This window comes from Anser cygnoides, chromosome 2 (genome assembly GCF_040182565.1).
Source record: "Anser cygnoides isolate HZ-2024a breed goose chromosome 2, Taihu_goose_T2T_genome, whole genome shotgun sequence".
Lineage (NCBI taxonomy): Eukaryota > Metazoa > Chordata > Aves > Anseriformes > Anatidae > Anser > Anser cygnoides.
This window is the reverse complement of record NC_089874.1, coordinates 43,670,578-43,683,593: the sequence shown is the minus strand read 5'-3', so window position 1 is coordinate 43,683,593 and position 13,016 is coordinate 43,670,578. Positions and strand designations below refer to the sequence as shown.

Sequence of the window (13,016 nt, the reverse complement as noted above, 5' to 3'; positions counted from 1 at the left end):
TTTAGCTCTTACAACCACAGATTCTTCCTATTAACTTCCCTTATCAATTTTTGATATTGTAACTTGTATTTTATATCAACTGTAATTTATATAATTTCTCTTTGTTTTTCATTTTATTTCTGACTGCCACCTTTGAGCTTGTAAGGGAAAGTTACTGCCTTCTGTGATTACAAAATCATAGTGTTTTGGATATTTAATAGAGACTTTAAGAGTCCCTCTCTTGGTGTTCTCACTAAATATTTTTTTTTGCCGTGTCAGTTCCCCTCACTGTTCTTCTCAGCTAGAGGAAATTAGCTCTTTTGAAGCAGCAGAAATACACAGTTTTGATTGGGGTTGTCCTTCACTTACCCACAGTGAATGTAATCAGGCCAAGATCACTTGTTCCCAGGCAACTACTAACTTTTAATTTAGTGATATCTACCATTTCTATCTATCACAATGAGATTCAAATACTTATCTCTTGCAGTGTAGGATATCCATAGGGCTACAAAATTACCTTCTACAACTTGTAGAAGTTATTAATGACTTGGTACGGGCTGCAGTTGAATCTAGACAAGGGGTACATTTGTTTTCTCACAGAGAAGGAAAACAAGGATACTACTAGTGAATAAATGTTTAATTCACGCCTGAATATTTCAGTAGCTTCCAAAAATCTTTGCCAAACTTGAATCAGGCCTGAATTTTAATGAAAAATGGGCTTTTGGGGGCTCTGGTAGTTAATTTTTTGACATTTTCAGACCTTCTTGTGACTACAGCGCTAACACCTTTTGTCAAAAATGAAGTTTTTTTGCATATATTATATATAATGGTAGTAGTTATCAGGAACTAAAGGGATTAGAATTAGGAATGCATGTATAGCGTTGAATAGGGTTCGTGCCCTGGAATAAACTGGAATAATGAGGTCAGCCACAATTCACACGGAGGCCTGAAAATAGCTTTTGATGGCTGTCGATGCCACGCCAGGGCTTTGATTAGCCACGGTGCGTAAGCACAATTGTGCAGGCTTGGCAGCAAAGCCAGCTTCCCTGGGAGGGCCTGACTGTGCCAGCACCACCGCTCACCCACCCGGATGGTTTCTCCTCTGGGGGCCAGGCTCTCTGAAAGGAATTCAGTCACAAGCAGCAGCAATCTCCTTCCTTCAGGAAGAACAGCTCATGGACATTAAAAGCTCCTCCATTCTACCTATTGCAGCTTCTCGAGTGCAAGCTGTCATAGAGGAGTCAACCAGGGCCTGAGACTGGTATTAGTACGTTTTAATTGTATTGTAACTCTTAAAATTTAATTCAAGCATTTCTCAGGTTGACTCAAGTAGAGGTCGATGCGAGTGTTTCAGCAGAGCTTTTTAACCTTAGCCAGAAAGGTCAAACCAACCGAAACTAACTTCAATTCCCCTTTCTCACGGCCACGCAGGGACTCAGCCCACCACATTTCGGGTCGAGTCCCCTGACACCCCCAAAACACCCATTCTCACTTTACTAAGAACCAAAATAACACACGACGAAGCCCCGCTGGGCACCGGGGTGGGCTCAGGTTGAGGCGCAGGCGGCTCTGCGCCACCGCTCCCCTTCCAGGCACCAAACGGGAGCTCGGCACTGATCCCCTGAGGGCCGCAGCTGCCCCCGGGGGCCGTTACCCCGCCGCCATCTTCTGCCCCCCCCCCTCCCGGCGAAGGCGGCAGCTGGCGGCGGGCCAGCGGCGCTGCGGGTATTAATAGGCGGCCCGCAGGCACCCAGGCCGGCCGGGGCAGGGCTGGGCTGGGCGGTCAGGGTGAGTGCGGGGCGAAGCTCTGCTCCGCTCCGCTCCCGGCTGCAGCGAGGCGCAGGAGGGCTCGGCGCGGAGGCGGCGGCTCCCGGCGAGATGGAGGGTAAACGCCGCGGGGCCGCAGCCGCCCTGTCTCCCCCTCCCCTCTCCTTTCGCTTCGGTGGGGGCGGCGGGGGCGAGCCGGGCTCGCTGCGCCCTCCCGGCCTCGGCCGGGGGGCTGCAAGGTGCGAGGGGGTCGGGGCTTCGTGCACGGCTCCCGAGGGGCCAGGAGCTTCCCCGGGGTGCGTGGGGAAGAGCAGCCAGCCTGCCTGCCTGTTGCGTCTCTCCCTCTAAGCTCCCCTTGTTGAGGTGCTGCAGAGATGCATCCAAATGCTTTAGGAAGGTATAATGCTTGCAACGATTGCTGTAAAAGTGTTGCGTTACAGTATGTTTGTTGAAATAAATTGTCTTTTAAAGAGTTGTGCTTTTTTTATTATTGTTATTATTTTTTTTTTTTTTAGGCACCAGAATAAAACAGGCATGGCGATACGGTGATTTGCTTTGGAGCAAATGGTCTCAGGAAGGGAGAAGTTAATCCCATTTTATAAATGTATTAGCAAGTTAAATTGCTTGCCTGTATTAGCAGGAAGATCTAACGTTATTATGTAACGAAAAATAAAAGTTGGCTGTATGTTAATGGAAGTTGGGAATGACCTATGGCTGCCGCAATAATGAGATTTCTGGAAGAGCTTGGAAAATAAGTGGCTAAACCGTGGTACACCTCAGCTGCAGATATGCCATTATTTGCAAGGTTAAAACACAAGGAATTCCTTGGTAGCATAGAAACTTGTTGCTAAGGCAGAAAACAGTACAAGTGTTTGTAGGTGGCTGTGTCCTCTCCTGCAAGATCAATGCTCTTAAGAGCTTGTCCATCTATTGCAAATTGGGAATCTCCTATGAAAACAGTCAAGAAAGCTCGGGATATACTATGTTTCTTTTAGTTTTATGTTAAGCATGGATGAGACTTTAAAAGAACAACAACAACAAAAAAAATAACTCCCGAGTTGAAATAGTCTCCTAGTATAATTCCGAAAAGTTTAGTGTCTTGCATTTATGGTTGATGCAAATCGCCAGAACTCTATTGGTGGAAAATCTCCAAATAAAATAATATATTTGAAAGAAAACTACAGAAACTTAGTATTTAAGAGTGATAATTTCCTTTTGCTTAATTTGCTGTAAGTGAATGAGCTTTGTAACATTGCATGACGATTTTCTTATGCACTAAGGTATGTGCTAGAGTGCACAGTAATGTAAGCCTGTACTGTGCACGTAGCAGTAGCAGTGCTGTGTGAATGGCAGCAGCTCCAAAAGTGCCTTCCAGTACCATTCATATTAATATCCTCTGATGACACAACACCAAAGATAAGCTTCTGGTGGTCAGAGATCCCAGTATGCCTTTCAGTTCAGTAACAGTGCAAATATTGCCCAAAGTAAGCTACCAAAAATCTTAATTTCCTTCCAGAACAAATGGCTTATGTTGGTAAGAGTGTAGCGATAATCAAATCCCCACCCTTACTGCAGGTTTTTCAGTCTTTTATTACCTTCCTTGTTAGTAGTACCTATAACTGCTGCATGCTCTCCCTCATCAGAAATGCTTTATTCTCCCCTTTGCCTTGGTGACTTGCTGTGTTTTGTGCCAGGCTTGGTCTTGTCAATAAAACCCATGTCGGTGGGGTGGTGAAGGAAGTTGGGCTGGTCTGCGGCCACTGCTGGGGATGTTTCCTGTACCCTTGTTCCTGAACTCGGGCGATCTGGGAAAAGGTTTTGCTCCTGTTATCCTGAGCTGTTGGAGAAGTGAGGATCTTTGGTTCTTGTGATGCTAAAGTCTGTTGCTTGATTTTTTTCTAGCAAGCATGAACCTGCACTTAACTGCCCAGCAAGATCTGTGGTTTATGTGCAGTTGTTCTTCTTTTGGTACTAATTTATGTACTGTTAGCTGGATCTCACTAAATCTGCATGGAAAAACATCTGGGATAAAAAGACTGAAGGGCACATGCCTGTTGCAGCAGCAGCGCTGGGTTTGTTTTGTGCTACTAGAGCAGGTGGCAAAGGGACACAGTTGCACTGGAGCCATGAGACATGGATGGCAGGGATTTTCCCCCTGCACAGAGTTATCCTTGCTCTGGTTGTGAATGTAGTGGGACTGCTCTTGGGGAGTGACATTGATTTTAACACCCTTAATGTATCTGAAATTGTGTGCTTGTGAGGTTTGTCTTGGATGTTGCTGATTGAGCCTCATTTCTCTCTGACTTTATCAGCACTATCCACAAGGGCAGCCTTACTGACTGCACAGGGATGAGTTAGAGGACTCTAGGCTATGCCTCCCCTAACACACAAAATGGCAAAGCCCCTTGTTTAAGCAGGGACCAAGCTGCAGATCCCCAATCCTAGCTAGCTGCAGAAGCAGATCCTGACTGCATGTATCCTGCAGTCATTTGGCATCAGTGTAGCTTTCTTCATGACAAAACAGCCTTAGAAAGCCTGGAGCATTCTGTATTTGGGGAGGAGAAAAAAAAATCACAAAACAACCATGAGATGTTCCCTTGTGGGGCATAAAGGCTGAGTCTATTAAACAGAGTCTCAAGCAAGTTGTTACTAGTTCATCAAGTACAGCAAATAGAGTCAGAGCTGGAAACCACAAGAGGAAGGGAGCAGACAGCATTTGTGCAATATGCTGCCTTTTAACTTCTGAATTGCTGGCTTCTCAGTGTGTATATGGTATGTTTGGGGTGTTACATGATTTGAGTCTGCCAGCAGAATGGGGAGATGCGTCAGCAAACATTTATTTCATGTAAGACGTTGCCATCTCAAGCAGGTGTAATGTGAAGCATGGTAGAATGCTAGGGTGACTTTAAGGCTCTGGTAATGTGACACTAGAGGTAGTATTTTAGTCAGAGCAGAGGGATAGGGTCTCTCCTGGCCCTGGAGATCTGCTCTGGTAAAAAAGATACTAGGATCTTTGTGAATGTCACTTTGTGAGATGAAGGGAAACATAAGTTTGCAAGAAATAAAGTTAGTATCAAGTAAAGCAATTCTGCGTGAGTAAAATTAGTAAGAATGTTATTGGCAGTTAATGTTTAGCAAAGAAGCTTAAATTGATATTTGAGAAGTTCCAAAAATAGTTTTTCTTTCGTCATTAAGGCATCTTTTAAGTTGTTATTTATACAAACAAAAATAATCACTTTTTAATGCATTGGAGGAATCTTATTCATACTGATTTGGCTATTATTGCCTATTAGACAGTTTAGATTTCATGTGCCTTAATTTCCCTGGCATTAATTGTTTCAAGCGGCCTGCTTCTGTCAAGGCCATTTGTATTTCCATAAGCATTTACCACATGTGCAAATGTGAAAAATGGACATGTGGAAATACATCCCTTTGTATTTGTCTCTTTTCTCTCTTCCCCGCCCCCCCCCCCCCCCCCCCCCCCCCCCCCCCCCCCATGTGGTCAGATTCAGGCTAATCAGTCCTGATGTTCATCCCAAATGCGTACAGAAATCACCTCTTTAGGCTTAGCAAAACTCAAAAGCTAACTTTCTTCCAGCTCTTTTTGCTTTGTCTTGTCACAAACTGTAGGGGTTATTGGAGGTAATTGTAAAGCGTTGGTGACTCAAGGAGACCCACCAGGCCATGGATAAATTGAGGCCATTCCCCCTCTTTTTTTTCCTCTTCCCTCTATGCACACAAGTCATTTTATGGGGTTTATACACAGGCAATGAGGGAATAATAAATTTAAAATGCAAATGGTTGTTTTGTGACATGTCAGTGGAGGTTCCTTCTGTTGATGGTTATTGTTGAAAAGCATAGGATTAGTCAAAGGATGTTAAGCAGTGATTTTCACCTGGTTCAAATGTATGTATGTCCATCTCTATTGCTATTTCTTTAGTATATGTGGTCTTGATTTTTCCTAATGAAGAGCTTGTTGAGCGTTGGCAAATAGAGGTGTCTTTAAAGAATAAGTCACTGGACCAGAGGTTTTTTTTTTTCAGTGCCACAAATATGATGAGGAAAGCAGTTCTTAGAGACCAAGCTCTTTTGTCAGGGAAGTAGCAACAATTCTAGTTGGTTAAATCTAGATCGTTTGGAACAATTTTCAGCTCTAAGGCTTGGATTCCCTGGTCCTTTGTCACATCTCACCTTATGCAAGCTGAAAAGCCTCACAAATATGATCTTATCCATTGGCAAATGTCAGGGTCTCAACAAGAAAGGTTGTCTCTTAAGCTGCTTGGCATTGCTCCCCTAGTTATACTGCAAGACAGCTTGTGTCTATTGAGCTTCTTAAACTTATTTTTCTCAAGCTGACCTAAAGTGGAAGGACAAGACATCCTGTGACAGTAGAACTGCCAGAGGCTTAACTTGGTAGTAACCTAGCCTATAGTCAATGCTGAGCTGGCCTTGCAACATGTGTGGTGAAAACTACTTTCGTTTTTGCACAAGATGCACTCAAATCAGTTTTAGAAAATCTAAAACTGCCACCAAACTGTTGTGAAGCACATGACCACGTATGATAACAGGCACAGCATATAACCAGGCTGGGGCAGCTGGCTTGCAGAGGTGGTGATCTCCCCTTCGCTGGGGTTGCCAACTAAGGAAACTTCCCTGGCACTGAGTGGCTCTCTGGAGTTTGGAAGGTAAGCCAAGGATAAAATTAGCATTAGCGTGGAATAGTGATTAATCTTCGCAGATTAGTAACTACAGTGTAATGCTTGTCGCTAAACAATTGAATTGATGCCTTAATAGATTTCTCTAATAAAGTAGCTCTGCTGACCTGACCTGACTGGTGTATGTTGTTACCCAGAATGATCCCGGCATATGGTCACAACATGTACTCTACCGTCTGGGGACTATTGAGCCCACTTTGATGCCGAGATATCATGTTAAAAAGCTGTGATGCTTGTCTGAAAGTCAGAAATTACTATCGTGCTGTTGCTGTATGTTTTTCTTCTGTACCGCATTTGCCTTTAGGGAATTGTCAGCATATACAATGGAAAGTTAAAGAGAAAGTAAATATTATCACCAACTTGCATAAGCAGGACCAGTGGGTCTGTGACCTGGAGTACCTTGGGTTGGTCTGAACAGGGAAAGAGTAGCGAACTAAAATGTAAATTTATAGCACAGTAAGTACTCTGCTGAAAGAACAGGTCTACACGAGGCAGCTTGCTCTGTTTTGAAAGAGGCTTGGACTACTTTGCTATACATAAGAGACTAAATATGAAGGTCTACATAGGAGCTGGTTCAGAGGGCCTGGTGGGCTGGAAAGTTACATCCTGATTTACAATGCATTAGCTTCCCCATGTTAGTAAATAAGGGTGTATCTCGGAGCAATGTTGTAGACATAAATTAGTGAACAGTTATTGATTTATTTTTTTTGGTAGGTAACAAAATGTGGAAGTGTTTATGATATTAAAAAAAAGCGAGAGGGGGGGAAAAAAGGTTTTGACTGCAAGTTGAATGTGGAGGTAAAACTTCCTAAAAATAAATTTACTCTTCATCAGTTTTTACATTTAACTTGCATTGAATCCCAGACAACTCAGTTTTTAGTAAATTACTGCTTTCTTAGTTGAATTTTCAAAGACTGGCATTAAAAATTGTTTATGTTATGACTAAAAATATAGTTCTTGCATGAAATTACAGGCTGTCATACGCTCTTTTAAATCAAGTTGCAGGACTTCCATTTGAGGAAAAAAAAAAAAATAACCCTTCTATTTTCACTTCAATCTTTTCCAGTGGGAAGCAAAGAAATCTCCTGGATTCTTTACATTCAGTGTGGGTCACACACACATCAGTCATTTGCATTCATACTCATCTAGCTGACATTGCTAACCCTGTATCCCATGCACGGTGCCTGGGTCTGACTTGGATGTTGCAAAAATAGCCACTTCCCCAGAGAAAAAGGAAAGGGCATGAAAAGTTCCTTATTAATAAACAACTTCTAATTAAAATAAAGGCTGTTTAATGTATTGGATGCTCTCTACTCTGTTGACAGGTGTTAGAATTTTGAAAATGTGAGCTGAGAGAATTTTGTTGGGGTCAGGGAGTTAGGATTTCTATTTCATGGCTGGCATCTGCCATTCCCCAGCTTGGATCAAGGTGAATTCCAACTAGATGCTGCCTTTTTTTCCTAATTGGAAATATTACAGCATGAATCATTCCTTCAGTTACTTGGTTGAGGCATTGAAATGTCATTATTTAATATTAACATTTCTTCCTGAGGTTTGCCTGCATAAAGATTCCCAATTCTTGTTTCTTTTGTCTGCTTCTTTTAATTTTTGTTTTAGCGTGTCCTTGCGGTACTGCTGTGTACAGCAAGCACTGGGCATGCAGCAGCTGGGTGCAATGTTATGAGCGTTCACGTAATAGCAGTGCCCACTCAGGGCCCTGGAAGCATCTCTGAAAGCAGGACCTGGCTTCTAGCTTGGACCTGCGTTCCTGGTGAGACATCCATTGCTGGTGCTCCTCTCCAGAATTCCCTCTAATCTCACAGCCTTTCCTTTAGGGATGGGAAGTTCAGGCATGGGGTGGAGAATAAGACTCGTTTGTTGTGGTGGTGCCATTCAGTGCTAGCAGTGTGCTCAAAGAGTCTGCTGAGCAGCCTTTGAGTCCAGACACAGGTGCTTTTGTCTTCCTTGGGCCCTGCTCTAGGTCTAGGCCCTGCTCTAGCTCAGGTCATTTCTGCACGTTCATGGTTAGAGGATTCCTGCGCAGGCAGCTGTTGCAGATCCTCAAGATGGAAACACCCAAATTGTTCCCTGTCCACAGGCTGTGTCTGTAAACCTACCATACAGGAAGACACCATGCTGGGGCAATGAGCCCTGTTGTACCTGTGCATATATGCATTTTCATGTGGGTCTTTCCCAGGGCACCAAGTCAACTTGTATACTGGATTCTAGAAAGCTGCATCTGTCTTATGTGCCAGCAGACCCGAGAAATCAGTTTGCTAAGAAACAATGCATCTGCCTTAAAACTGGAATGACTTTATTTCAGTCCTAGAGATATCCATAGCAGTGATTAAAGAAGTATCTGTATAGATTACATATGCCGAGGGATTCTAGTAGTTGCATAATGAGACAAATTTGCATTTTAATATTCTGATACATGATACAGCACCGTAATAATATATTAAATGTGGTGGTATGGAGTCCCAATGGTGAAGTTCACTTGTTTTCTTTTGCTTGACACACTGAAAGAAAAGACTGACTTCTTTTGAGTGAAGAACCGACGGCTAGATGATGCAGGATGAAAAATGTAACATCTGTTTCTGACTGATGCTGGCAGTTGTTACTGCATTTGTTACAAAGCAGAAGCCAGTCTTTGGTCAAAGTAAGCCTTTTTCATTCACTTGAACAGCCAGTGGTACCAGTAGTGTAAAATGAATAGGATTTGGCTCTTGCATTCAAGCACAAGCCGGTCGTTCACAACCACCCCCTTCTGTTGTGTCTCCTCCTTGTGAGCAGTAAAGCTTTCTGAGCATTTTGTATTACTCCCCCAAATGTTGTCAGAATGTGCCAACTGCAGGGCTACAATTCCTTTTTGCAGTGCAAGAATGTAGCAGAGAAAGTTTCTATATGTTTACAGAAACACAGGCAGCTTTTTAAGTACTTGGTGGTTCTTACATATTGATAGGGCAACATCTGAAAAATATTTACTTTTCTGTGCGTTATTTCAGCTCCAATTAATTTATGTTCTGCTGGGAAAATAATATTGATCATAAAAATGAAATGTTAGTGGGAAATCCTTGAGCTTCTGTAATAGAATATTTCATTCAGGATGAAAAATCAGAATTATGAGCTTGATTCTGCTTTTGGTGAAGCCAGTGGTTAAATCACCAATTACCGTAAATTGGAGCAGTGTCAAGTCGTCTTTTGTGCAGGAGGATATCTCGAACAGTCAATAATCCTTAATTTCTGATTTAAGACACTTCCATTTGGTAAAGTTTTTGATCTCTTTCAAGCCTGGAGCCATTTGGCAGAAATTGCATTTGATACACTTCCTGGAAGTCTGTTTTCTGAGTCTGCTTAGGAGTCTGTTTCTGTAATCTTAAATGAAAAAGATATATTTGTTGCTGCCACAAGCAATATAGATTGTTTGCATACCATGTTGTTCATAAACAACAAAAAAGGTACATATGGGCTCCACATGGAACAGATGACTGGCTGCATTCCTTTAATGCAATAAGGTGTGTTTGAGACGAAGATATGCAAATGGACTAAAATATTTCAATTCTTTTTTTTAAAGCATTTTCTTTTTATTTGAAAAAGAGACACCATAAATTATCAGCTCAGAAGGATAGTGTGAATGTTTCTTAGACTGGATGCTGTACTTGTAGAACGCATGTCATTTCACTTGAGTAATGTGACATGAAAAGTGAAACTTGAATGTTTCTTGGTAACCATAAATTGGTCATGGGATCCATTTAAAAATGCAGTTAAAAAGAAAAGCAATGTAAACAATAGGCTCTGTTCTGGAAATTTGGACTTGTATCATCCACTTGGTTTGCCTCTTCAAGGTCTTTGCTGTGACTAAGAGGAGACAAGTTCATTTTTGAGCAAAGAGGAGTTTAAAATTCTCATTAGAACTCTGGAAATCAGACGGTTATAAGTCGAGGATTAAGTATCATAGGATTTGCAATAAAATCATGAGTATATATATCCAACAGTAGTTTGCAGAACCTGAATACCTTTAGCTCAGAAAATGTGTATGCTTGCACCCCATTTAGCTGCTGATTTGTGAAACAGTTGTTTCTATTACATTCCATTAGTAATCTTATACTATGTTGTAGGGCACAATTTAGCTCAGCAAATTCAGATTGAAATGGTGATTACCGTTTTCTCACTATTTTTTGTTTAATAGCTGCAAGGTGTATTATTTCATGTACTATAATGTGGGCTAAGTCCCCAGCTCTTTACTAGAGCCTTACACAGGTAAATTGCTGTTGAAATCAAGGCTCTTTTCCCTTCCTTCTTTCTGACCCCTCTGCTTTGCCTTTCTCTTTCAAAGACTGTGCCTGAGGCCCAACACAGATGTGTTGGGAGTTAGGAGTGGGCTTTCACCCACTTTCCAGAGGATGTCTTCCTCCTCAGGCTCCACAGAGTATCTTTTGGAGACTAAAACTGTGTGTAAAAGTTAATAGACTTGCTTAACATACAGAGCTGTTGTTAGACCCATCATCCTAAGGACCTGGCAGAAAAAAAAGTAACCTAAAGTTCAGTGTTTCCTTTGCAATGATCTTTGAGGAATTCTATGAAAAGTCATGGAAGCACTGGTAATTGCTTGTCTGTGCAAACGTGTCAAAACTGGTGCTGATGGAGTTACCAAAAAATAAGCCTTTACACAGCTCTGGTTTTAGCAGAGACTGGAGAGTGCACCTGAGGAAAAAGAGGAGTTAGTGAGCTCTCTTGCTCCAACATCTTTGGGAGATTTCTGGAGAAAAAAAAAAGTACTAGTATCTGTGCTCTGCAAGAGATGATAATCTCCCATATAGTTTTTTTCAGATCTTATCCTCTTTTTCATAGAAACAAAACACCATTGACATACATGGAGATGGTAGCATCTGAACATGAGCCAGCAGTGTGCCTGGGTGGCCAAAAGGACCAATGGCATACTGGTCTGCATCAGAAATCGTGTAGTCAGCAGGACCAGGGAAGTGATCATCCCTTGGTACACAGCACTGGTGAGACTGCACCTCCAGTAATGTGTTCAGTTTTGGGCCACTCACTATAAGAAGGATATTGAGTTGTTTGAGTGTGTGCAAAGAGCAATGAAGCTGGTGAAGGGACTAGAAACCAAGCATTACAAGGAGTGACTGAGGGAACTGGGGTTGTTTAGTCTGGAGAAGAGGAGGCTGAGGGGAGATCTCATCGCTTTCTACAACTAGGCTGCAGTGAGGAGGGTGTCAAGCTCTTTTCTCAGGTGACCAGTGATGGAACATGAGGAAGCAGTCTCAGGTTGCACCAGGGAAGGTTTAGACTGGACACGGGGAATAATTTCTTCATGGAAAGGGTGGTCAGCCATTAGAATGGACTTCCCAGGGCAGTGGTGGGGTCGGGTCCTTGTCCCTGGAGATATTTAAGATACTTGTGGATGTGACACGAAGGGATGTAGTTTAGTGATGGGAATTGGTAGGGCAGGTTGATGGTTGAACTTGATGATCTTGGAGGTTTTTTCCAACCTAAATGCTTCTGTGATCTCCAGGAGATGGGGAGACTGAGTTTTTCTGTGTTTATATTAAGTTCTGGTTAGTACTGTATGGAGCTGTTTGTACATAAAAGATTGGAATTTTAATCCAAAAATAGTCCCTGTTCTGTATGCCTGAAGACCTGGTCTCTTCCCATTCCTTAATACATGATTTTTTGGCTCTTGTAAAGTTGGCCTACTAGCTTGTGTTTTCAGAGAGGGACCTCTAAGACTTTAAAGCTGCAATTTCTATGCAATGCTCCTGCTGTGGTATGCTGGGAATCATGAGGTTCAGAACTGAGCTTTCTGATGTAGAGGATTTTCCCTCTTTGCTTGATGAAGATGGAATATTGTTTACCTGCTAGTTCTGTATCTTTCCCACAAGAACATATGTGCCTCTTCTAGAACAATGTGCAAAAGTTCTGTTCATCAAAATACTGCTCCTTTGGATTAAAAATAGAAGCAACTTTGGAAATAATTTGGTGTATCATTTATGTCATCAGTTATGGGAAGCCTGAGGTTTCATCTTATGCTAGAATTTGATTTCATTTGTAATTGTCCTGGTTTCAGTTAGGAAAACCACTGGGTTAAACCACAACAGTAATATCTGTCCTAACAAGTGAAAGTCAACTGAATAGCTACTCTGAGTTATCATGGGAGTGACAGGGTTTCTTTCAGCCAACGGGCCCTGAAGATTTCCACCTTTCCAGGCAACATTGTTTTTCTATATCCTCCTGGAGATGAGACACTGTAATGATGATAAGCATGATGAGTATCAGACTGTCCTGAAATCTTCTGGAAACTCGGTTGTTTGTTTAGACCTGTGAAAAAGCTCCCTTCCATCTGCGCTTTGCAACTGGAGAAAAAAGCAAAGCAGATGGTAAAGTTGTTTTGGGCATAAAATTTTCTCCTACATACATCCTTACCCATCCAACATCTTCACTGGAGCTTTGGCTCAAAAAGACCATCCAAGGCAATGCTGCCTGGCTTCATAGATTGTAGCTATTCTATGGCAAGCTCATACAGATTCTGTCTGTAACCCA

At 42.3% G+C, this 13,016-nt stretch overlaps 1 protein-coding gene across 3 annotated transcripts in view; it reads left to right on the top strand.

Moving 5' to 3' along the window:
* Nucleotides 1–1,678: 1,678 nt before the first annotated feature.
* Nucleotides 1,679–13,016, top strand: part of GADL1 (glutamate decarboxylase like 1) — an 84,386-nt gene continuing 73,048 nt past the window's right edge. Inside the window, exon 1 of one of the 3 annotated variants that reach the window (XM_048076056.2) lies at nucleotides 1,679–1,864. In XM_048076056.2, coding sequence (XP_047932013.2) covers nucleotides 1,858–1,864 — 7 coding nt within the window. In that variant the 5' untranslated portion in view covers nucleotides 1,679–1,857. The remainder of the gene's footprint in view (nucleotides 1,865–13,016) is intronic. The other 2 variants (XM_066991943.1, XM_013192749.3) reach the window with 2 other exon arrangements.